The sequence below is a fragment of the Ovis aries genome, chromosome 9 (assembly GCF_016772045.2).
Source record: "Ovis aries strain OAR_USU_Benz2616 breed Rambouillet chromosome 9, ARS-UI_Ramb_v3.0, whole genome shotgun sequence".
Lineage (NCBI taxonomy): Eukaryota > Metazoa > Chordata > Mammalia > Artiodactyla > Bovidae > Ovis > Ovis aries.
Window position 1 is genome coordinate 74,281,661 of NC_056062.1, and position 25,718 is coordinate 74,307,378.

At 44.8% G+C, this 25,718-nt stretch overlaps 1 protein-coding gene across 1 annotated transcript in view; it reads right to left on the minus strand.

Moving 5' to 3' along the window:
• The window catches only part of BAALC (BAALC binder of MAP3K1 and KLF4), a 99,580-nt gene extending 75,569 nt beyond the window's left edge, over positions 1-24,011 (minus strand). The window contains exon 1 of the mRNA XM_027973154.3: positions 23,749-24,011. Coding sequence (XP_027828955.1) covers positions 23,749-23,908 — 160 coding nt within the window. The 5' untranslated portion in view covers positions 23,909-24,011. The remainder of the gene's footprint in view (positions 1-23,748) is intronic.
• Positions 24,012-25,718: the final 1,707 nt, after the last annotated feature.

Genomic DNA, 25,718 nt, shown 5'->3' on the forward strand with positions numbered 1-25,718 from the left:
ACAAAAGAGGAAGAAGTAGGGAATCTACCGGAGAAGGAACTCCGAATATTGATAGTGAAAATCATCCAAAATCTTGAAATCAAAATGGAAACACAGATAAATAGCCTAGAGACAAGGATTGAGAAGATGCAAGAAAGGTTTAACAAGGACCTAGAAGAAATAAAAAAGAGTCAAAATATAATGAATAACACAATAAATGAGATCAGAAACACTCTGGAGGCAACAAATAGTAGAATAACGGAGGCAGAAGATAGGATTAGTGAAATAGAAGATAGAATGGTAGAAATAAATGAATCAGAGAGGAAGCAAGAAAAACGAATTAAAAGAAACGAGGACAATCTCAGAGACCTCCAGGACAATATGAAACGCTCCAACATTCGAATTATAGGAGTCCCAGAAGAAGAAGACAGAAAGAAAGATCATGAGAAAATACTTGAGGAGATAATAGTTGAAAACTTCCCTAAAATGGGGAAGGAAATAATCACCCAAGTCCAAGAAACACAGAGAGTTCCAAATAGGATAAACCCAAGGCGAAACACCCCAAGACACATATTAATCAAATTAACAAAGATCAAACACAAAGAACAAATATTAAAAGCAGCAAGGGAAAAACAACAAATAACACACAAGGGGATTCCCATAAGGATAACAGCTGATCTGTCAATAGAAACTCTTCAGGCCAGGAGGGAATGGCAAGACATACTTAAAGTGATGAAAGACAATGACCTACAGCCCAGATTACTGTACCCAGCAAGGATCTCATTCAAATACGAAGGAGAAATCAAAAGCTTTACAGACAAGCAAAAGCTGAGAGAATTCAGCACCACCAAACCAGCTCTCCAACAAATTCTAAAGGATATCCTCTAGACAGGAAACATGAAAGGGTGTATAAACCCGAACCCAAAACAATAAAGTAAATGGCAACGGGATCATACTTATCAATAATTACCTTAAACGTAAATGGGTTGAACGCCCCAACCAAAAGACAAAGACTGGCAGAATGGATACAAAAACAAGACCCTTCTATATGCTGCTTACAAGAGACCCACCTCAAAACAAGGGACACATACAGACTGAAAGTGAAGGGCTGGAAAAAGATATACCACGCGAATAGAGACCAAAAGAAAGCAGGAGTGGCAATACTCATATCCGATAAAATAGACTTTAAAACAAAGGCTGTGAAAAGAGACAAAGAAGGCCACTACATAATGATCAAAGGAACAATCCAAGAAGAAGATATAACAATTATAAATATATATGCACCCAATATAGGAGCACCACAACATGTAAGACAAATGCTAACAAGTATGAAAGGGGAAATCAACAATAACACAATAATAGTGGGAGACTTTAATACCCCACTTACACCTATGGACAGATCAACTAAACAGAAAATTAACAAAGAAATGCAAACTTTAAATGATACATTAGATCAGTTAGACCTAATTGATATCTATAGGACATTTCACCCCAAAACAACGAATTTCACCTTTTTTTCAAGTGCTCATGGAACCTTCTCCCGGATAGATCACATCCTGGGCCATAAATCTAAACTTGATAAATTCAAAAAAATCGAAATCATTCCAAGCATCTTTTCTGACCATAATGCATTAAGATTAGATCTCCATTACAGGAGAAAAACTATTAAAAATTCCAACATATGGAGGTTGAACAACACACTTCTGAATAACCAACAAATCACAGAAGAAATCAAAAAGAAATCAAAATATGCATAGAAACTAATGAAAATGAAAACACAACAACCCAAAACCTGTGGGACACTATAAAAGCAGTGCTAAGAGGAAAGTTCATAGCAATACAGGCATACCTCAAGAAACAAGAAAAAGTCAAATAAATAACCTAACTCTACAACTAAAGCAACTAGAAAAGGAAGAGTTGGAGAACCCCAGAGTTAGTAGAAGGAAAGAAATCTTAAAAATTAGGGCAGAAATAAATGCAAAAGAAACAAAAGAGACCATAGCAAAAATCAACAAAGCCAAAAGCTGGTTCTTTGAAAGGATAAATAAAATTGACAAACCATTAGCCAGACTCATCAAGAAGCAAAGAGAGAAAAATCAAATCAATAAAATTAGAAATGAAAATGGAGAGATCACAACAGACAACACAGAAATACAAAGGATCATAAGAGACTACTATCAGCAGTTGTATGCCAATAAAATGGACAATGTGGAAGAAATGGACAAATTCTTAGAAAAGTACAATTTTCCAAAACTGAACCAGGAAGAAATAGAAAATCTTAACAGACCCATCACAAGCACGGAAATTGATACTGTAATCAGAAATCTTCCAGCAAACAAAAGCCCAGGTCCAGATGGCTTCACAGCTGAATTCTACCAAAAATTTCGAGAAGAGCTAACACCTATCCTCCTCAAATTCTTCCAGAAAATTGCAGAGGAAGGTAAACTTCCAAACTCATTCTATGAGGCCACCATCACCCTAATACCAAAACCTGACAAAGATGTCACAAAAAAGAAAACTACAGGCCAATATCTCTGATGAACATAGATGCAAAAATCCTCAACAAAATTCTAGCAATCAGAATCCAACAACACATTAAAAAGATCATACACCATGACCAAGTGGGCTTTATCCCAGGGATGCAAGGATTCTTCAATATCCGCAAATCAATCAATGTAATTCACCACATTAACAAGTTGAAAAATAAAAACCATATGATTATCTCAATAGATGCAGAGAAGGCCTTTGACAAAATTCAACATCCATTTATGATAAAAACTCTCCAGAAAGCAGGAATAGAAGGAACATACCTCAACATAATAAAAGCTATCTATGACAAACCCACAGCAAACATTATCCTCAATGGTGAAAAATTGAAAGCATTTCCCTAAAGTCAGGAACAAGACAAGGGTGTCCACTTTCACCGCTACTATTCAACATAGTTCTGGAAGTTTTGGCCACAGCAATCAGAGCAGAAAAAGAAATAAAAGGAATCCAAATTGGAAAAGAAGAAGTAAAACTCTCACTGTTTGCAGATGACATGATCCTCTACATGGAAAACCCTAAAGACTCCACCAGAAAATTACTAGAGCTAATCAATGAATATAGTAAAGTTGCAGGATATAAAATCAACACACAGAAATCCCTTGCATTCCTATACACGAATAATGAAAAAGTAGAAAAGAAATTAAGGAAACAATTCCATTCACCATTGCAACGAAAAGAATAAAATACTTAGGAATATATCTACCTAAAGAAACTAAAGACCTATATATAGAAAACTATAAAACACTGATGAAAGAAATCAAAGAGGACACTAATAGATGGAGAAATATACCATGTTCATGGATTGGAAGAATCAATATAGTGAAAATGAGTATACTACCCAAAGCAATTTACAAATTCAATGCAATCCCTATCAAGCTACCAGCCACATTTTCACAGAACTAGAACAAATAATTTCAAGATTTGTATGGAAATACAAAAACCTCGAATAGCCAAAGCAATCTTGAGAAAGAAGAATGGAACTGGAGGAATCAACTTGCCTGACTTCAGGCTCTACTACAAAGCCACAGTCATCAAGACAGTATGGTACTGGCACAAAGACAGACATATAGATCAATGGAACAAAATAGAAAGCCCAGAGATAAATCCACACACATATGGACACCTTATCTTTGACAAAGGTGGCAAGAATATACAATGGGGTAAAGACAATCTCTTTAACAAGTGGTGCTGGGAAAACTGGTCAACCACTTGTAAAAGAATGAAACTAGATCACTTTCTAACACCGCACACAAAAATAAACTCAAAATGGATTAAAGATCTAAATGTAAGACCAGAAACTATAAAACTCCTAGAGGAGAACATAGGCAAAACACTCTCTGACATAAATCACAGCAGGATCCTCTATGATCCACCTCCCAGAATTCTGGAAATAAAAGCAAAAATAAACAAATGGGATCTAATTAAAATTAAAAGCTTCTGCACAACAAAGGAAAATATAAGCAAGGTGAAAAGACAGCCTTCTGAATGGGAGAAAATAATAGCAAATGAAGCAACTGACAAACAACTAATCTCAAAAATATACAAGCAACTTATGCAGCTCAATTCCAGAAAATAAACGACCCAATCAAAAATGGGCCAAAGAACTAAATAGACATTTCTCCAAAGAAGACATACGGATGGCTAACAAACACATGAAAAGATGCTCAACATCACTCATTATTAGAGAAATGCAAATCAAAACCACAATGAGGTACCACTTCACACCAGTCAGAATGGCTACGATCCAAAAATCTGCAAGCAATAAATGCTGGAGAGGGTGTGGAGAAAAGGGAACCCTCCTACACTGTTGGTGGGAATGCAAACTAGTACAGCCACTATGGAGAACAGTGTGGAGATTCCTTAAAAATTGCAAATAGAACTACCTTATGACCCAGCAATCCCACTTCTGGGCATACACACCGAGGAAACCAGAATTGAAAGAGACACATGTACCCCAATGTTCACTGCAGCACTGTTTATAATAGCCAGGACATGGAAACAACCTAGATGTCCATCAGCAGATGAATGGATAAGAAAGCTGTGGTACATATACACAATGGAGTATTACTCAGCCGTTAAAAAGAATTCATTTGAATCAGTTCTGATGAGATGGATGAAACTGGAGCCGATTATACAGAGTGAAGTAAGCCAGAAAGAAAAACACCAATACAGTCTACTAACACATATATATGGAATTTAGGAAGATGGCAATGACGACCCTGTATGCAAGACAGGGAAAGAGACACAGATGTGTACAACGGACTTTTGGACTCAGAGGGAGAGGGAGAGGGTGGGATGATTTGGGAGAATGACATTCTAACATGTATACTATCATGTGAATTGAATCGCCAGTCTATGTCTGACGCAGGATGCAGCATGCTTGGGGCTGGTGCATGGGGATGACCCAGAAAGATGTTATGGGGAGGGAGGTGGAGGGGGTTCATGTTTGGGAATGCATGTAAGAATTAAAGATTTTAAAATTTAAAAATAAAAACTAAAAAATAAAATAAAAAATAAAGATGCCCAAGTACCTCATTAATTGTTAATGTGTTCACCGGGTTTGTACAAATTCAACAACCCAGAGACACATTCAAATATGTTTATTTAACCACTCTGGAGATTTTTAAAAAAGAAAATTGGGTCTTGCTGGATAACAGTAAATCACCATGCTGGCTATGGAAGAGCCCCTTGCCTGTGCCCTTCCCATATCCCAAAACATGGAGGGAGGTGGTCCCTCTCCACTCACCCCCAACATCATCTCCACTTCAAGCCCTGATTCAAGGAGGTCCCTGGCAACACAGAAAGTGTTCCCAAGGCCTGAAAGAGCAGCCTGAGAAAGTAGAACTCTCTCCTCAATGATGAAGGAATACTTTCTGCCTCCTCCTTATTTATCTGCCTCCATCCCCTTTTATTCTCCCAAGGCTGATCAGAGTGCAGTGGAAATAATGGTCAGAAGGGGAAAAAAGTAACATAGGGAAATGGGAAAACAGTACTTGATTCCGCCTGGGGAGAACCCAGGGTGGTTTCACAGAGGGCATGGCTTCGGGGTTGGATTGGTACAAGAATGAGTGAACGTGAAGGTAAAATGTTCCATCTGAGCAAGCAAGACTCGAGACGTAGAAAAGAAAGGAAAGGGCAGGCCAAGGAAGCATGTGAGGCTCGTGTGGCGCTGGAAGGGACAGAAGGTTCAAGCCAGAGGGGCATGGGCCTGGAAGGCCAGGCTGAAGTTTTCATCATCTGTCCAGTAAGAAACAGCGGTCACAAAGCACCCGGGGGCGTGAGTGACAGGATCACATCCATGCTGCAGACAGACTCTGGCAGGAGTGTGGGAATGACTGAAGAAATGAAAGGTCAGAAGTAAACGAGAGGACTTCCCCGCTGGCGCAGTGGGGAAAAAAAAAAAAAAATCCACCTGCCTATGCAAGGGGCGTGGGTTCAATCCCTGGTCCGGGAAGATTCCACACGAAGTAGAGCAACTATACGCCTAGATCCCGTGCTTTGCAACAGGAGAAGCCACCGCAGGGAGAAGCCTGGGCACAAGGAAGAGCAGTCCCCACTCACTGCAACCAGACAAAGCCTGTGCACAGCAACACAGACCCAGCACAGCCAACATAAATAAATATAAATGTGTTTTTCAAACGAAGTAAACGACAGTCTCAGCCTCCATGGAGGTAATCCCAGTCCTGCTTTCCACTGCCCCTGGAGCGAAGCCCACACTCTTGCCCATCACCCACGAGGCAAGGGCTACACATTCCGTCCCCTACACATATCTTCTCCTCCTACCCCTTCTCTCAGCTGCCTCCAGTCACATCAAGCTCATTCCAGCCTCAGGGCCTCTGCACTCGCCCGGGGCTATCCAGGAGCCGGTCAGCCCGACGTCCACATGGCCCACCCTGCTTTCCACTCACAGCTGAACTCACATATCACTTCCTCAAAGAGGCCTTTCCTGAGCACCCAATCTGTTAGCCCCCACCCTATCCCCAGTTCCATCTCTTTCATTACCTAGGTGTTTTTTTTTTTTTCTTTCCCCACGGTGCTTACAAATATCTAAAATCACCTTGGTAATTACCATTACTATCACCATCACATCCCATCTGAACATAAGCTCCAAGAGCAGAGTCTTGTCTGTCTGATTCTCTTCTACAATATCTAAAATAGTGGCCCCTCCCACCCACAGTGGGTGCCAAAGAGCATTTGTGGAAAGGAAGGAAGGAAAGGAGAAAGATGATTGCTCACTAGCTGAGAAATCCAAAACAATTCAACTGAGCTTGTGGTCTGGGGAGAGACAAGCCTGGGATAATGAGAGAGGTGCCTGCCTTGCCACCAGATTGCCCCACGTGCAGGAAGGTCAATGGGAGGCTGTTCAAAGGTGAACATGAAGGAGGCCCTGAATTAGGGCACTAGTCTGGGGCCTAAAGAAATCAATCCATTCCAAGAGGCACTTCAGAGACAGTCTGTGGGATTCGGTTCCATATCAGATGTGCAAAAAGAGAGATAAAGGCGGGTGTAAAACAAAAATAACTCTGAAGTCTTGCACCCAGATAACCAGAGGATGACTGTGGTAAACAGAAAGGGAATGCACAACAGGATAGGCAGGTGTGTAGAAGAAGAGGTTAATTTGTTTGTGGGAAAACCAAACTGGAAGCACCTGGCTGACAGCAGGGCTTCCCCGGTGGCTCAGGGGTACAGAATCTGCCTGCAGCCCCAGAAGACTCGGGTTCGATCCCTGAGTTGGCAAGATCCACTGGAGGAGGGCATGGCAACCCACTCCAGTATTCTTGCCTGGAGAATCCCATGGACAGAGGAGCCTGGCAGGCTCCAGGCTAAAGGGTCGCACAGAGTCAGACACAGCTGAAGCGACTTAGCACGCATGCACAGCTGACAGCAGCCAGATGTCTTTGGAGCAGTTGGAAATACGATGATTTCCCCAGGAGTGAGCATGCTTAATGAAAGAGAGCCTGGAAAGGACATGAAGAGCCACATACCTATAGGAGGAGGGTGAGGGGGAACCAGGAAAGAGGAGTCAAAAAGGGAAAATGAGGCAGAGAAAACATACGCAGAGGTAGAAGGGAAACTCACCAGTGGTGGGGGTGGTGAAACCAAGGGAGAAGGTTGATTTTGATCTTTGATGTGGGCAGAAGAGATCAGCCAGATCAACGCACTGCATAGAGCTCCGACTCCGCATTTACAATACCACTCTTTGTAATAAGAGTTTCAGTAGATTCGCAGGCACGTAAGTCTCCTGTAATGCAATCTACTGCCTGTGAAGGAATCCATCTGGACCCACAGGCGTCACCCCTGTGAGACTTGGGACAAGAGGGAACTGATGCAAACAGTAATTCCAGTGAGGCTCACTACACCACAGTGATCAAGCCCTTTGTTTCTGACCCAGGAGTCTCCTATCTTACCAGCTTCCAAGAGAGTGTCACAGGCTAACTAGTCAGGTAAGATCTCAGAACTTCCACAGTTGTTAAAACTGCCATGCTCTTCTAGAACCTTGCCATTCCTTCTTCAAGGGGTGGTGTATAATTCCCTCCCTTTGAACCTGGCCAGGCTTGTGACTCACTTGTAAGCAAGAGAATGCAGACGTGACACCCCCATGAGTTCCAAGGCTAGGTCGTGAGAGTTAATACAGCTTCTGCCTTTTTAGCTGGGACATGCGCTGGAGCTCAGAACAGTTATGCAAACAATCTGACTGTCCCGAGGCCACCATGCTGTGAGGAAGCCCAAGCTAGCCCATGCAGAAAGACCATATGGAGAAGCCCCCGGACTGTACTCAGAGGGAAATGCCCAGCCAGCTCCAGCTGCTCCACCCGAGAGCAAAACCCCAACAATTTCATTCACTAAATAACTATAGGGACTTTTTGCCCTTCAAAATATCTCAGTCATCTTCCAAGAATGAAGATTTGCAACTACCGAATATAGTCAAAAAAAATAGGTCTAGAGACGTAAACACATTGTATACGTCTGGGAAAAAGGCAATTTGCCCATAATCACATGAAAAGAACAGCAACCTCACTCACAGAGATGTACATTAAAACTACCCAGTTTCTTACCCATTAAAGTGACAAAACTCCCTATGTTGGACAGTATACTCTGTTGGCAAACATATGGGACAACAGGCACTTTCAGACACTGCTGATGGGAAAGCAAAATGGTAGAAATCCTGTGGAGGGGGATCTGGCAATACCTGTTTGCAGTCAGCCTTTGGCCTAGTCATCCCGCTTTTAATAATCTACCTAAACATACATTAGAAGTGAAAAACATATGGACAACACTAGTTGCCTAGTAAAAGTCTAGAAACAACCCCAATAAACTATGACACAGCCACAGAACGGAGTACTATGTAGTTATAAAAAAAGAAGGAGGAATTTATATACTGCTTTGAAGTGGTCTCTGGAGTATATTGTTGAGTGAAAAGGCCAAGGCACAAAACAGAGGGTATAGTATGCCACCTTTTATCTTTAAAAGGAGAACATGTGACTATACGTGTATGTGTGTGTGTGTGTACATACTGTATAAACATCAGTTCAGTTGCTCAGTCGTGTCCGACTCTTTGCGACCCCATGAATCGCAGCACACCAGGCCTCCCTGTCCATCACCATCTCCCAGAGTTCACTCAGACTCATGCCCATCGAGTCCGTGATGCCATCCAGCCATCTCATCCTCTGTTGTCCCCTTCTCCTCCTGCCCTCAATCCCTCCCAGCATCAGAGTCTTTTCCAGTGAGTCAACTCTTCACATGAGGTGGCCAAAGTACTGGAGCTTCAGCTTCAGCATCATTCCTTCCAAAGAAATCCCAGGGTTGATCTCCTTCAGAATGGACTGGTTGGATCTCCTTGCAGTCCAAGGGACTCTCAAGAGTCTTCTCCAACACCACAGTTCAAATGCATCAATTCTTCAGTGCTCAGCCTTCTTCACAGTCCAACTCTCACATCTATACATGACCACAGGAAAAACCATAGCCTTGACTAGACGGACCTTAGTCGGCAAAGTAATGTCTCTGCTTTTGAATATACTATCTAGGTTGGTCATAACTTTTCTTCCAAGGAGTAAGCATCTTGTAATTTCATGGCTGCAGTCACCATCTGCAGTGATTTGGGAGCCCAGAAAAATAAAGTCAGCCACTGTTTCCACTGTTTCCCCATCTATTTGCCATGAAGTAATGGAACCAGATGCCGTGATCTTCGTTTTCTGAATGTTGAGCTTTAAGCCAACATTTCGCTCTCCTCTTTCACTTTCATCAAGAGGCTTTTTAGCTCCTCTTCACGTTCTGCCATAAGGGTGGTGTATATATCAAAGTGAAAGTTGCTCAGTCATGTCCGACTCTCTGTGACCCCATGGACTATCCAATCCATGGGATTCTCCAGGCCAGAATACTGGAGTGGGTAGCCTTTCCCTTCTCCAGGGGATCTTCCCAACCCAGGGATCGAACCCAGGTCTCCCACATTGCAGGTGCATTCTTTACCAGCTGGGCCTCAAGGGAAGCCCTAAATGTATCAAACGAGGAGGACAAAGGGTACAGAGGGGCTAGAAATAGAAGTTAGACTTCTTATATGGAGCTTGTTTTGCAGATTTGTCATTGGACCCATATAAAGTTTTTACCTAAGTATAAAACAAAATTAAACTAAATTTTTAAAAAGCAACAATTTGGCCACAAAGTGAACAAATGCACTTACTTCTAAGCTTAACCATATACAGCAAGAAATTATTTCAGATTACTGTTAAACATAGCATTCTAACTATATAGTTCTATTATGCTATACCCTAAGGACAAAACCCCACAAAAATCTAAAAATATTTTCAGTAGCATACTGTTAGATACATAAAAAGTAAATAAGGACTTATAATGTTGTTAGGAACCAAGGCTTTCAGCATCTAAAAAAAAAGAATATAAAATAAAAAAATAAGGAAACCAAATTTTGAACAAATAATATCTATACAAATATCTCTTTAAAAAAGAAAACAACTCCTAGCTCTGTCCACTGCAAAGGTTCATAAACAACAAACCCAACAGCAATGAACACTCCAAGTGCCCAAGCTCAAGTCTCTAAATATCATATTTCAATGAAAGGAACCAGGACTCCTCAGGGAAATGGTTAATTCCTAGTCTAGCACAGGAAAAAATACAATATAAGTCTAGAAAAAATATCACAGCAGAAAGCAAGGACTATCAAAGACTACGGGAGTTGTGTAAAAAGGAATAGAACTGAGAAGCTCCCTTTCATCAAAGATGGAACAGTTTAGAAACATACACACACATAGATAATAATACATGCAACAAACTAAAACTCATCAAATATGCTAAAAATCCATGAATTCATAATGATAGCTCCACCTTTGGAGGAAACCGGGAAAAAAATTGGGAACTGATAATTAAGGGAAAGAAGTGAACATTTAACTGCCTTTTCAGGGAAACCAAAAGGGCAACAAGGAAGTTATTCTTCATAAAATATCTAATGAATGTTGAAGAAATGTTAGAATATCACCATTTTGCAATTCCTAATGAAGTAACTGATGTGGGCAATGATTATCAATGACTGAAAGCTAATAAGGAACTTAACAGTGGACGGTTATTAGATTGTCCCAGGCAATCTTAACAACAGAAAATTGAGAGATAGCCAGATAAACATCAACCAAACACAATGTATGGACGTTGCTTGCATCCCAATTCAAACCAACTGTAGAGAAAGCATTATGAGGTCATGGGTGAGATTTGGCCAGTGATTGAATCTGGTTATATTAGCGGAATTTTCATCAATTTTTTAGGTGTGCTAATGGTACTGCAGTTCAGTTGAAACACAGAATTGATATTACATTTCAACCTGCAAAAATAACAGTTTCATATAATTCAACGTTGTATCTTTTTAAAAAGAATCCTTATGTTTTAGACAGCCATACTGAAGTACTTACTTAAACGACTTCCCAAACTTGCTTCAAAATAATCCAGTAGGTGAACACAGATAGATGCAGAAAGGAGACAAGATTTGCTGTGTGTTGATAATGTTGAAGCTGGATGATGGTACAAAGGGGTTCATTACACTATTCTCCCAGTTTGAAGTATGCGTATTCATTTGTATAGTTTTAAAGTTTTAAACTTTTATGTAAGTTGAAATGTTAATGTTAGAAATGCCTGAGGATACTTCAATAAAAATAAGTAAACAAAGTTTTTTTAAAAGAAAAGAGAAAGTGCCTAAGGCTATGACTGTGGGGTTCCAGAACTGTTTTGAGCAACTGCAACCAGTTGGTATCTGCTGGGAAGTATGCATGCTCAACCGAAAATATAATCGGTGTATGGGTGTCTGCACGCATGTTTAAATCACCTTGTCATATGAGATTTTATTACATTTCCCACTGCTGGCAGTGCAAGAGACCTCTGCACTGGGTTTCTGGGTTCGATCTCTGGGCTGGGAAGACCCCCTAGAGAAGAAAATGGCATTGCATTCCAGTATTCGTGGCTGGACAATCCCATGGACAGAGGAGCCTGGGAGGCCACAGTCCACGGGGTCACAAGAGTCGGACATGACTTAGCGACTGAACCACCAAACCACATGCAATTTGGGGATTGCAGGAATAATCAGCGTTTGAATTGTGAATTCACATGCAAAAGAGAAAAGGCCGTGGGCAAACTCTCCTTGGGCTCCTATGTTAACATGTCTGGCAGCTTCCATTTATGTAATGGCTAGACGCCCCTGCCTCTACAAAGGAAACACCTGATTCAGAAAAGTAAACATCATAAGAGCAAGCAGCTGCCCAGAACCATCATCAACCGTATGGTAAGCAGAGCTTAGAGAGTCACAGCAACTTTTTAAACACCCCAACTCTGACCTTACAGCCCATGGCAGGAACTGGGTGTTAAGGAATGGTGAGCAGAGCTCCAAGAGACACAAGGAAATGACTGATTATTCCTCTCACCTCCCAGCAGCAGCTCCGCACCCACAGAGGAAGCACAGGATGCAGCTGGGAAAAAGCCTTTCAGGCCACAGCAGCTACCTCGCGGCTCTGAATCAACGACGACCTCTGATGAAGGGACAGAAGGATGCCAACATTCCTGGAGACCCAAGGCAGGGACACCTCCTGAGAGAACCAGGAACACCAGCTTTACTCTGGGTGATGCTGCGACAAGGTTTTCTTCCCAAATCCCACTCAACCCAAGAGGACATGTGTGCACGCTAAGTCGCTTCAGTTTTGTCCGACTATGCAACCCCATGGACTGCAGCAGGCCAGGCCTCCCTGTCCTTCACTATCTCCCGGAGGCTGCTCAACTCATGTCCATTGAGTCGGTGATGCCATCCAACCATCTCATCCTCTGTTGTCCCCTTCTCCTCCTTCCTTCGATCTTTCCCAGCATCAGGATCTTCTCCAATGAGTTGGCACTTCACATGAGGTGGCCACGATACTGGAGCTTCAGCTTCAGCATCAGTCCTTCCAATGAATATTCAGGGTTGATTTCCTTTGGGATTGACTGGTGTGATACTCTTGCAGTCCAGGGGACTCTCAAGAGTCTTCTCCAACACCACAGTTCCAAAGCATTCAGCCTTCTTTATGGTTCAACTCTCACATCCATACATGACTACTGGAAAAACCATAGCTTTGACTAGACAAACCTTTGTAATGCCTTTGCTTTTTAATACGCTGTCTATGTTTGCTTATGTATGGCTTTTCTTCCAAGGATCAAGTGTCTTTTAATTTCATGGCTGCAGTCACTGTCCACAGTGATTTTGGAGCCCAAGAAAATAAAGTCTGTCACTGTTCTGCTTGGCAGGCAGATTCTTTACTACTGAGCCACTGGGGAAGCTGCATAATAAGATACCTAATACCTTAATGACCTAATGTTATCAGGGACACCTTACTAGTCTTTCAAAACTGCCTTCCAGGTGAGAAAAGCACTTAATCCCATTTATTTGCTCATTCCACAAACATTGTTTCAGGGCTTACTGTATGTGCTGAGCTTGCCAGAGGTGTGTTTGAGGGCGAGGACCAGTAACCGCAAATCTTGTTCTTTTCTCCCTTCCACTCTGCCTTTGGGATGAAAGACATTGGCTCCTAAACCTGACTCAGCCTCAGAATCACAGGAGTGAGCATTGGTACATGGCCATGCTCACTAATTTATGTATCTTTTCCTTTGGTGGCTCCAGTGCTAAAAACAGCAAAGTTGAGTGGCTGCAACAGAGATCAGTGGCCCACTTAGCCTAAAATGTTTACCATCTGACTCTTCACCGAAAAGTTTTCCCAGCCTCTGATCTAGAATCTAGAAGTGTCCAAGCATCACTCAAGAGCTTATTAGAAATGCAGGATCTCGGCCCCACCACTGACAGGGGGAATGCCACTCAGTGCGGACCTAAAGCAGCTATTAAACGTGCAGGAGTTCTGGCCCCACCCGCCTACCGTATCTGAAGCCCCAGGGTTGGGGTGCAGGCTTTATTTTAGGATCCCCAAGAGAACCTGATGTGCAGCCCTTGGGCAAGGTGCCTCACCTCCCTGACTTCCCCAATCTGTAAAATGGGGTAAACAGCACTAGGTACTGAATACACAAGGCCTGGCACGTCCTCTGCACACAGTTTACCAGAAGCCACGCTCACAGGCAGGGGTTGTGACTGTGAGTGTTGGCACACACATCATTTATCTCCCAGCAAGCAAATCTGAGCCTGACTGCTACGATGACTGTCCTTGAAAAGCGATTCTTGGACGTAATAATCTATTGTGGCCTTGTGGTCAAACACACCTGTCGTTTATGGAGATGTTTAAGTGTGAATGGTTCCTCCTATGATCGGCACCAGCCCATCGCCACTTCCCTTGTAACTGCCGCTGCACCCTGTTGTTATGACGACCAGTTTCACGAACAGCCCTGCTATTTTCCACGAATCCTTTCGGTTTCCCCATGCCCTAAAGTCCAGCGGCCCTAGAGACAATAGCAGAGTGATTTTTTTTTTTTTAACTTTCACAAGAAACACTGTCAATTCTTTAAACGAGCCAATTGGCTGTCTGCTGCTCCCCTAGCAGAAGCCTCCAGCCCGGGCCTTAGAGTCACCCTGCACAGTGAACCTGCACAAATGTTCCCACTCATTGGCAATGGGTGCCACAGAGGACCTGAGGGCACATCAGCTTCCGGCTGGCATCAACTTTACAAGAAAATGAAGCAGCAAAGAAAGAAGTGGCCACCACATGTCTGTGTACACAGCACAGCGTCTGATGTCAAGAGACCGTTTCAAAAGATTTCAGTTAGAGTTATTGCTGCGTTAGTTCTAAGATTAGCTCAATATTGGCACACGTAACTGTTTCAGCAAATATTCACCTTTATCAATTCATTTGACACGGGGGAATGCTGCAAACAATTATTATTAGAATGTGTTGTTACTGCAGCAAACTCCTAACGCCAGTCATTATGTTATCTGGGTTTCTGGCAGACCTGCCTTCCCCTCACTTCCTCTCCTTCCCCTTGGCTCCTGCTAATCCTCTCTCCTCTCTGACACAGTCTTAGGATTAAAGGTACAGCACCTGCTTGCAGTCTACCTAGCCTCTGCTCTCCCCTTTTTCCTCTTGGCACAAGGACCCACTACTTTTAAGGTGTCTCATGAACCCAGCTAAAAATTTTGACTTCCTAGACTCTAGAAGCCTGTGACAGCCATATAACATGCTTCTGGCCAATGAGAAGTGTAAGCAAATTTACTGGGTCCTGAGATATCTACTGTTTTACAGATTAAAAAAAAAAAAACCCAACTTAGGTGGAATGCTTCTTTCTACATTTTCCCCTTCTTCCTATCTAAAATAAGATGTCATAGTAACTTGCAACTATGAGGATGAAATCCACACACCAAGGATGGCAAAATAATAAGCTCAAAGAGCCCAGCCTGGATAGCAGCCTTAAGTGGTGGTGTGGCTCCTGGACCTCCAGACTTTCTGTTAAGTGGGAAAGATAATGGAAACTCCTGTGATGGCCTCACCTATTGTTACATCAAGAAGCAACCCCATCAGTGCACTGAGAATCCAAACAGGCAGATGTAAGGAGACAGGATGGCTAAAGACGTCTAAAAATGCTGGAGTGGCAAGAAGGACGCACAGCAGGTGACTGGAGGGAAAGATGAGAGAATTCACAGCAAGTCTTCGATGTTTTTAGCATTCAGAGGGCAAGAAACAATAATGTCGGGAGTGTCACATACAGACTAAAACAGCATATTAATAAGGAATTAATAGAACTGCCAAGAACTGGTAAGAACACTGAGGTTCCAAGCATGAACCACTATTGGATGCAATCACCAACACTCACCACTTTCCACAGCAACTCTGGGCAACTCAGAAACAGAGGAGGGGTGACCCTGGGTTTGAAGTTGGCACAGTCAGCTCAGGGCAAGACTGAGGAGGTAAAGGGATCCTGGGTGCCAGGAGAGGCAGCACTGGAACACAACATGCATCCTTCACACTTGTGAGCACAGTAATTCTGCAGCGACTCCCGTCCTACAGTGTGGAAACCGAAACCCAGAGAAGCTAAGAAACTTGCTCAAGTCACACACTTGGGAAATGTCTGTTGTTAAAGTCTAATTCCTTAACCACCAAACTATACTATCTGCAAGCAAAATAACAAGGAGGAGGAGGATGAAGAGAGAGGTTAGGACACGGTTACATGAGAAGGAGGCTGTAAACAGAGAGACAGATCTGGCGAGGTGGTGCGGTGTGTGTGGCTGTCTCAGGCTGCTGCAGTGACTGAGAAGAGAAGGGCAAGAACTTTGGGACTGGATTTCCAGGCTGAAGGGCATCTGGTTAGGAGCAGCTGCCTCAGCCTTGCCCAACTGGCTGTTAACATGCCTAGAAGACAGAAAAAAACCAAGACTCACAACAATCCCTAAAGTGAAGACTAACAGACAACCGAATCCAGAATCTAGGAGAAACGGGCACTATTCGTAGAGCAGATGGACTAGATTAAGAAAAATCTACTTCTTCCTGGCTTTGCTTCATAACACAGAAGCCACACGGCAAGATGTAGGCAGACAGTACCTATCCCATCTGACACAGAGACCCAGAGCTGGAGCGTATGGGGTTGAAGCAACCCCAACATTGGGCAGCCAACTTGCATGATTTCGTGGGCATTTGAGACTCAGACAGAGAGCTGGTCCACACACACATCATGTTTCTACATCCACAAAGCAACCACAAATCCCAGAAAACAGCTGGGCAGAATGTAAAACAGCATCCTCAACCTGAGCAAATTGTAGGGAGGCGGAAGGGAGGTAGAAGGGACATGAAGAGATTTACACACAATGGATTCACACTACTCATTAGCCTAGTATGTAATTTGTTGTTGTTGTTGAGTCTCTTCTGCGACTCCATGGACAGAGGAGCCTGGCAAGCTCCAGTCCATGGGGATTCTCCAAGCAAGAATACTGGACTGGGTTGCCGTTTCCTTCTCCAGGGGACCTTTTTGACCCAGGGATTGAACGTGCATCTCCTGCATTGGCAGGCGGATTCTTTTACCACTGAACCACCAGGGAAGCCTGCAATATGTAATTAACCTGAATTCAACTACATTGCTTAGAAAAAAAAAAAGGAAGAAAAATCCCTTCACCCATCCATGGTCTTCACCGCCTGCTCTTCCCATATACCACCTAGACTTCGGCTGTCACCATCTGTAACTAAGGGGCTTCCTAGGTGGTGCTAGTGGCAAAGAACCTGCCTGTCAATGCAGCAGAACTAAGACACGATCCAATCCCTGGGTCAGGAAGATTCCCTGGAGGAGGAAATGGCAACCCACTCCAGTACTCTTGCTTGGAAAACCCATGGACAGGGAAGCCTGGGAAGGCTATACAGTCCATGGGGTGCCAAAGAGTTGGACACGACTAAAGTGACTTAACACACCATCTGTAACTAAATATTTTTTTGAACACAAGGAGAAAAAAGTTTTTTTTTTCCCCCTTGGCCTTTGGGCTTCTAAGCAACTCGAAGGCTCTTTTACATTTCCCCCAACCAAACTTTAAACACAACCCCTACAGAAGCTGCAACACACACCACATACGCCTAGATTCAGGACCTTAAGGATGAAACCTAAATGGAGGCGTGTTTCCTTCTGTGTGCTTCTCTGCACTTTTTAAATTCTCTGAAGGAATATACACTGCATTTGAAACCGGGAAAAAAGATTATTCTGCCCAAAGACTGCTCCATCTGTAACAAGCCCAGCAGGTGAGTGGGATGCAGGTGATTCTCTGGGCAGCTCCGGCAGCCCTGCCCAGGGGCACTCAGCACCGGCAGGGGTGGCATCTGTGCCACAGAGCTGCAGGCATCACTTCAAGGACTCGTGTTCTCGCCTTAAGAATGCTGGCAGGAGGCTCCCACTCCAAGTGGTTCATATTTTCAAATAAGCCAAAGGCAGATGGGGTGGAGGAGGGCCCTAAATTTGTGCTCAGTAGTTAGCACTGCCCTGGATTTAGAAACAAGAGATCTGGATTCTAACCTGGGTGCTTCTATTTCCTGGATAGGTGACCCCACTCAATCTCTTTTAATATTTCTATTGTTATATTTTTTTAATTTTCTTCATAGTTGACTCACAATGTTGTCTAAACCATTCAGTCTCTTAAGCTCACTAAGCCTCAGTTTTTCCTCATCTAGTAGATGTTGATAGCAATGATGTATGAGGTTTAGAGTTATGAATACTAATGTCTCTTATTCATGTCTGACTCTTTGGGACCCCATAGACTGTAGCCCAGCAGGCTCCTCTGTCCATGGGATTCTCCAGGCAAAAATACTGGAATGGGTTGCCATCTCCTTTCCCAGGGAATACTAATATCCCCAAAGAAAAATGCTCACTTATAGTAGATGCTCAGTAAATGCTATTTGAATATAAATGACAAGGAAAGAGATGCAATCTCAGAAGGAAGTGTGAAGTAGTGACCACAGAAATCCTCTTGCTAGTTCCAAATGTTCAGTGTCTGGGCTCACAAGAACATTTCTATCAGTATTCTGTGGCTGTAACAAAGTACCACAAACTGGGGGGCTTAACAGAAATGTCTCGTCACAGTTCTGGAGGCTAGAAGTCTGAGACCAAGGTGTTGGCGGGGTTAATTTCTTCTGGGGGCTGTGACAGAGACTCTGCTTCATGCCTCTCCTGCAACTTCTGCTGGTTGGCTGGCCGTCTTTGGCCTTCCTTGCTTTCAGTGTCTGCCTTTGTCTTCACATGGCATTATCTCTGGGCATTTGTCTGTGTGCTCACGTTTCCCTTTGCATAAGGACACCAGTCACATTGGATTATAGCCTACTGTAATGACCTCATTTTAACATGATTACTTCTGTAAGAACTCTATCTCCTGAAAAGGTTACATTTTGGAAGAGAACATAGGCAAAACATTCTCTGACACAAACCCATAAATTGTACCAATGTTTCCTTAGCGCAGTCTCCCAAGGCAATAGAAAAAAATAAAAATAAACGGGACCTAATCAAACTTATAAGCTTTTGCAGAGCAAAGGAAATCAAAACCAAAACAGAAAGACAACCTATGGACTGGGAGAAGATATTTGCAAGTGATGCAACCAACAAGTACTTAATTTGCAAAATATATAAACAGCTCATTAAATGCAATAATAAAAAACCAAACAACCCAATCAAAAAATGGGCATAAAAAGATATTTCTCCAAAGAAGACATTCAGATGGCTTGACAGGCACATGAAAAATGATCAACATCACTAATTATTAGACAAATGCAAATCAAAACCACAATGAGGTACCACCTCACACCAGTCAGAGGAGCCCTGATCAAAAAGCCTACAGATGACAAATGCTGCAGAGGGTGTGGAGAAAAATGAGCCTTCTTACACTGTTGGTGGGAATGTGAATTGGTATAGCCATTGTGAAGAACAGTATGTGTCGTGGTCTTTAACAGACCGGGACCTGGTGGACCAGAGTCGACAAAAAGAAAGAGAAAAACAGAGAGAGAGCAGTATCTCTGGGGTTACGTAGAAAACCAATAAACCCCACACACAGGACTTGTATTGCTCACGAAGGCACAGGGCGTCCTCTCAAGGAGGTCTTGAAAGCCGGGCGAGAAAGTGAGCTTGGCAGGTTTTCACGCTCCGACGAGAATGAAGACAGAAAGGCAGCGGGGGACCCAAGTCTCTAGTGGAGCTCCCAGGCTAATCCAAAAGATGGAGGTGGGAACAAGCCAGTGTGACCGCTGCTCTCACTGGGCTGGACAAAGCGCCTGGAGAGCCTGGGGCAGGACGGGCGGCCACCCGGGAGACCAGGGTCGTGAGAGGTGAGATTCCCAGATGTTGATGAAAGGCCCGGGTTTGTTGCCACCTGTTCCTTGAAGTCATTTTTGCAAAACCACCCTTAAAACAAACAGGCTTGTGTTTGGCAAAGGGAGTGTAGAGAGGTGGGGAGGTTTTCTTACTATGCAACCCACCAGGTGGATGAGAACCTGAAAAGGAAGAGCGGGTAGAACTCTTGAGGAAAGGAAACATCAACTCTGCGGACTACAGGAAGAACGAAATGGACACAGAAACATTTTGGGAGATGTATTCATTCAAGAGAGATCGATTGAGGTCCTACTGTGACCAGGCCCAGTGTTAGGAGCAGGACTACAATGGCCAGTGGGAAGACCCCTTCCCTGTCATTCCTAAGAGTACAGGCCTTAATCAATAATCATTTGACTATCTTGTAATAACCTAAATGGAAAAGAATCTGAGAAAGGATATATATATACACACACACATATATGTATTATATATTAGGTTGGCCAAAAAGTTCATTTGGGCTTTTCTGTACCATCTTATGAAAAACTTGAACAAACTTTTTGACCAACCAAACATATATATATAAAATCACTTTGCTGTACATTTAAAACTAATACAACACTGTAATTTAACTATACTCCAATTCTAAAAACTGTTTGAAAATATTACCAAGTGGTAACAGGTCTATAGGTCGAGCTGGCGGAGAGGGAGGCTTATCCACCACGCAGTCAGAGGTCAGTTCTCCACAGGTGCCCTCACTCAGGGAGGGGATCGGGGGTCATCGGCTGGGTGCGGCCTGCAGGGGCAGTCCTGTTTCCGAAGGGAGGTCTCCTGCAGGGCTCTGTGCACACGGGCCCCTCCCCAGGCAGAATGAATGACTCAGTTCTCTGCACTCCCCTAGCTCCCTCCCCTCCTGCTGTTCTAGACTGCCCTTGGAGGAGTCTGCTGCTGATGCTACTGCTAAGTCGCTTTAGTTGTGTCCAACTCTGTGTGACCCCATAGACAGCAGCCCACCAGGCTCCCCTGTCCCTGGGATTCTCCAGGCAAGAACACTGGGGCGGGGTGCCATTTCCTTCTCCAATGCATGAAAGTGAAAAGTGAAAGTGAAGTTGCTCAGTGGTGTCCGACTCTTAGCTACCTCATGGACTGCAGCCTACCAGGCTCCTCTGTCCATGGGAGTTTCCAGACAACAGTACTGGAGTGGGGTGCCATTGAAGAGTCTAGGTTAAACTTATTCAGGGAAGCAAACATCAGCAACAAGAGATGTAAGGCAGAGAAAGCAGGAGGAAACTTAGGAAGACTGGACAGGAGGAGGGCAGGTTTAGATGAAGCGCCTACTCATTCAGAGGACCGCAGTGGGCGGCTTCACAGCGTGCTATGAGTCCACTCCCTGCACTCAGAACTCCTGAGGCTGGGGTGGCCAGAATAAAAAGTGGTTTCAATGGGATACTAAAAGAGAGTGACCAGGGGCCCAGAAAGAAAGGACTCTTGAGGACTGAGGGAGCTAGGGGCAAGAAGTGTGAAGGGACTGGGAAGCTGTGCAGTCTGCCTTGAACAGAGACCCCCGCCAGCTCCAGAATTCTAGCCATGAAGCCATTAGTGATGATTTTGTTGTTGTTTAGCATTCAGTTGTGTCCAACTCTTTGCAACCCCACGGACTGTAGTCTGTCAGGCTCCTCTGTCTATGGGATTTCCCAGGCAAGAATACCAGAGTGGGTTGCTATTACCTTCTCCAGCGGATCTTCCCAACCCAGGAATTGAACCTGTCTTTCCTGAGCTATCAGGGAAGCCCAGTGATGATTTACAATCTGAATTATCCTAAATCCTGGTTTTCCTTTTGTCCCCCCATCAGAAAAGAGTTGATGGGAACAGGAAAATGTGGTGTCTGGCTTCTTACCACAACACAATCACTGTGGACCAGTGCAGTGCCCCCAGAAGCCTGGAATTGAATTAACAGGTGGCACACGGGCAGAGGGTGGATAGGACTCCGGGAGCAGGAGGGAAGAAAAAAATAAAGAACACATGGCTAATCGCCCAGGGTGACTATAGCCCAGGGAATGCTTGGTTCCATGCTGACCTTCAGAAATGTTTCCTCTCCTCTGAGGCTGATGGAAATTTCTAGGGAATTGAAATGATCCTGCCCATCTAAAAGTCTTGCCAATTTTAGGGGGCTGTTCTGAGACAGCAGTTGAGCCATTCCTGTGAATGACTCAGGTCTTCAGGACCACCTGCCTGGCAGGGCTGTCCCACGTATGGCAGGGTACCACGAATGAGCGTGATTGCCCCAGATACCACCTGTTGCAGATCTCATGATGCATGACGGGACATGACTCAGGATGGCAGAGTAAAAAATGAATAAGCATTGGAAACAAATTAATATGGACATATTTAGCCATCCCATAATAACTCTCCCACACTTGCACACGTGTACAGACACACATATACTTCCTGTCACCAAGGCAACCATTCCCTGAAGCTGTATTTTGTTCTTTTCCACATTAGATATTTTTAACCTTACTTCCTAGGAGTGTAGCTCTGGTCTTTGGAGTCTCTCCTGAGGAAGTACCTCAGTACACCTCCTTGGGACATGCTATAACATCTAACATTTTCCAGGTCAGTTTTGAAGGCTCATGTCTTACCCTCCTTCTGACATGGAATTCAGCCAACACACCATTTGAAAAGGCACTGAAAGCCTCAGCAACACAAAATGACCATTACGATTGCTACTGTGAGTCAGAGGAATTAGAGACAAAGGTAGCGTTTGCCTTGCAGTTCTCCCAGACAATTCTCGCTTTAAAAAAGGGGGAGGAGGGAATCACAAAGTTCATCTGAAAAAGGAGCCAGCTTGGTTCCAAAAGATGGAGACAGAGTCTCGGGATTAAAAGGGACAGCTCTTATTTTGGAGGCAGGAATTTAGGACTAAGGATGGTTTAAGAGCAGTTGACATTTCTTTCCTCCTCCTTATAACATATGTTACTCTTCCAATTAACCTCATTTTCTATTTTAGATTTCAATATTTCAAAATGCAAGCAACACAAAGGGGTCAAGAAACAGTTAAAAGATTGTTGTACAAATATTGATATGGCTTTTGACAACATCCATGTAATAAGCAGGGAAGTTTTTTCCTTTTAACATCACCAACGCGTTCATGATTAAAGGTCAGTCTGTGGCAACAGTTAAATCTAATTTCATCTCTACGCTACAATCATTACTCTCTGCTTAAAAAAAAAAAAAAATCTTATTTGTCACCGGTCCAAAAAGTTCTCTACATATCCTTCTGTCAGATTTCTGCCAGAGGGGGAATGGTACGAGGATTTAATTTACAGTAGTAATCCACTCTCATGCCCTGCCTGTTATTAAGCGTCGGGGCACGGTGGAGTGGAGAGGGAAGTCTTCACTAGGAAACAACTGCTTGTAAAGTAGCTTAAGTGCAGAACTGGTGATGGTGCGGCCGGCATTTATTATGCCCTGAACTAGGACTCTGGTTTTCAAAAACCCGAGACAGGAGAAAAGGTAGGAGCCAGGAGGAAGACTGCACCCAGGTAATCTGGGTCAGTCTATACATCAACGGAGACAGGGGCAAGAGGCCAGTGGATGGAGAGCCTCGGATGGGTGCACAGTGGCCAAATCCCGGCGGCGGCGCATCCCGAGGGCTGGAGGCGTGGGTGGGCTGCGGAGAAGGCGTGAGAGCCGGGCGCGCTGTCCTCCCGCCCCATCCGACCCTGCCAATGAGCGGGCACCGGCGGGGGCCCGGAGGTGCGGGGTTCCCCCGAGGCTCGGGGACTAACTCAGCTTCCCTGAGGGTCTCTGGGTGGCCCACCCCCTCCCTGGGCCTGGGCGGGTCAGTCACAAGGCAGGTCCCGTCTGTCTGTCTGTCTGCCTGTCTCCCGCCTCCCCCTCCCACCACCACCGCCGCCGCCGCCGCCGTTCCGCACCGAACGCTGCGGGGGTCTGGGCTGGCCTGGCGCCCCGCTGCCCCCGCCGCCCGGGGCCGGGCGCACTCACCCGCGTGCAGGCCGCCCGCCTCGGGGCCGCTGTCCGGGGCGGCGTTGCTGGGCGGCGCGTCCGAGTCGGTGTAGGTGAGCCAGGTGGACTCCGTCTCCCGAGTCCAGCTCTCGTAGTAGCGGGGCTCGATGGCATCCGCCCGGCTCCCGCCGCAGCCCATCGTCCCTCCCGCACTGCGGGCGCGCCCAGCAGCCGCTGGGTTTTTGGTTCCGGCGGCGGCTCAGCCCTGGCGGCGCAGCCCCGGCCCGCGAGGAGGCGGCAGCGGCGGCAGCGGCGGCGGCGGCGGCATCGGGTCCCCGCGCCAGCCCTCCCGCCCGCGCCGCAGCCAGGGGCCCGCCGCCTCCTCCGCCGCGCCCACTCCCCGCGCCCCTCCTCTCCTCCTCCAAGGCCCTCCCCTTCCCCACCTCTCGGCCCCCTGCCGCCCCTCGCCCTCGCCGCGCTCCCTACCCGTCCCCGATTCAAACTCTCCCCCGCATCCTCCCTGGGGGCGCCCAGCCGACCGGGGGACTTAGGAGCGACGGCCTGGGAATGGGAGGGGGGCCAGGGGTGGATGTCCCTCCAGGGGTTCAGCCCCTCCAGCTGTGGTTATGGCTCCCAGGCTCTTGCGCAGCCATCCACTCCCCCTTATTTATTCCTTCATGCCTTCTTCCTCTCTCCTTCCCTCCCTCCCTCCCTTCCACATTTGTTCCACTCAAACATCCCGGGGAACCTTGCAAGGGACTCTCAAGCTTTCTGGCCACCTGTTTCTAAAGCAATGGAGCTGACGACCCAGAACCAGGAAAAGAAACTATTGCTGTTAAGAATGAAGGAAGAATCAGAGCCCCTGCCTCTCCTACTTGGTTTGGGAAGCAGGGAGTAGGGCCTTATAATTTCTGAGAGAGTTGGACCGGAGTCTGTGTCGCTAATACCCTTTCCAGTTCTGCGACTTTGAACTTTGGTCTCAAGAAAGCAAAAGAGCCTCAGGAACCTCAGGGAACTCGGAACAGTCCCTCTGGATCCTCTGTTAAGGCATGGCTGGCTTCCCTCCAAATCCATTAGTGGCCTTGATATTCCCAGGGTTCCTACCCCAACTGTCAGCCTTTCATTCCGTGGTGCACGCTCAACTCTGTGTGCTTGATGGGAGCACCCCTCGAGCTCAGACTTGGGTAAACCAAAGAATTCCCTTGTCCCAAAGGAACCAGAACACACTGGGAAAAGAAGGAAACTGCCTTAAGGAGACAGCTAAGAAAGAAGGGTTGAAAGAATAAATCCTCAATTTATTGAAGCTCTGGCAGAACTTCATAGTGTTGAATAAATATTGTTTTCATTCTTCCAAAAGTATACATATATTATTTTTTTAGTTGAAATGTATCTGATGTACAGTAGGAGGTTAGTTTCAGGCGTACTACATAGTATTGGACATTGGCATCCATTATGAAATGATCACCATGGTAAGTCTAATAACCATCTGTCCCCATACAAAGTTATTAAATTATTATTGACCATATTCCTTGTGTTGTATATTACATCCTTGTGGCTCATTTATTATATCACTGAAGGTTTGTACCTCTTAATCCCTTTCATCTATCTCACCCACCTTCTCACCTGTCCATCTGGTGACCGTTCTTTTGTTCTCTGTATCTATGAGTCTGTTTTCAGCTTGTTTTGTTTGGCTTTTAGATGCCACATTTAAATAAGATCACACAGAATCTGTCTTCCTCTGACTTGGTTCAGTTGCCTCGATATTCTCTAGATCCACCCACATTGTTGCAAATGGCAACTTTTCATTTCTTCTTAAATGATTAATATTACATTGTCTATATACCAGATCTTCTTTATCCATCTTTCTGTTGATAGACGCTTACGTTGCTTGTACATCTTGGCTGTTGTAAATAATGCTGAAATGAACATAGGGGTGCAAATATCGTCTATTTCTTTGTTTAGCTGCGTCAGGTCTTCGTTGCAGCATGCAGGATCTTCGTCGTGTCATG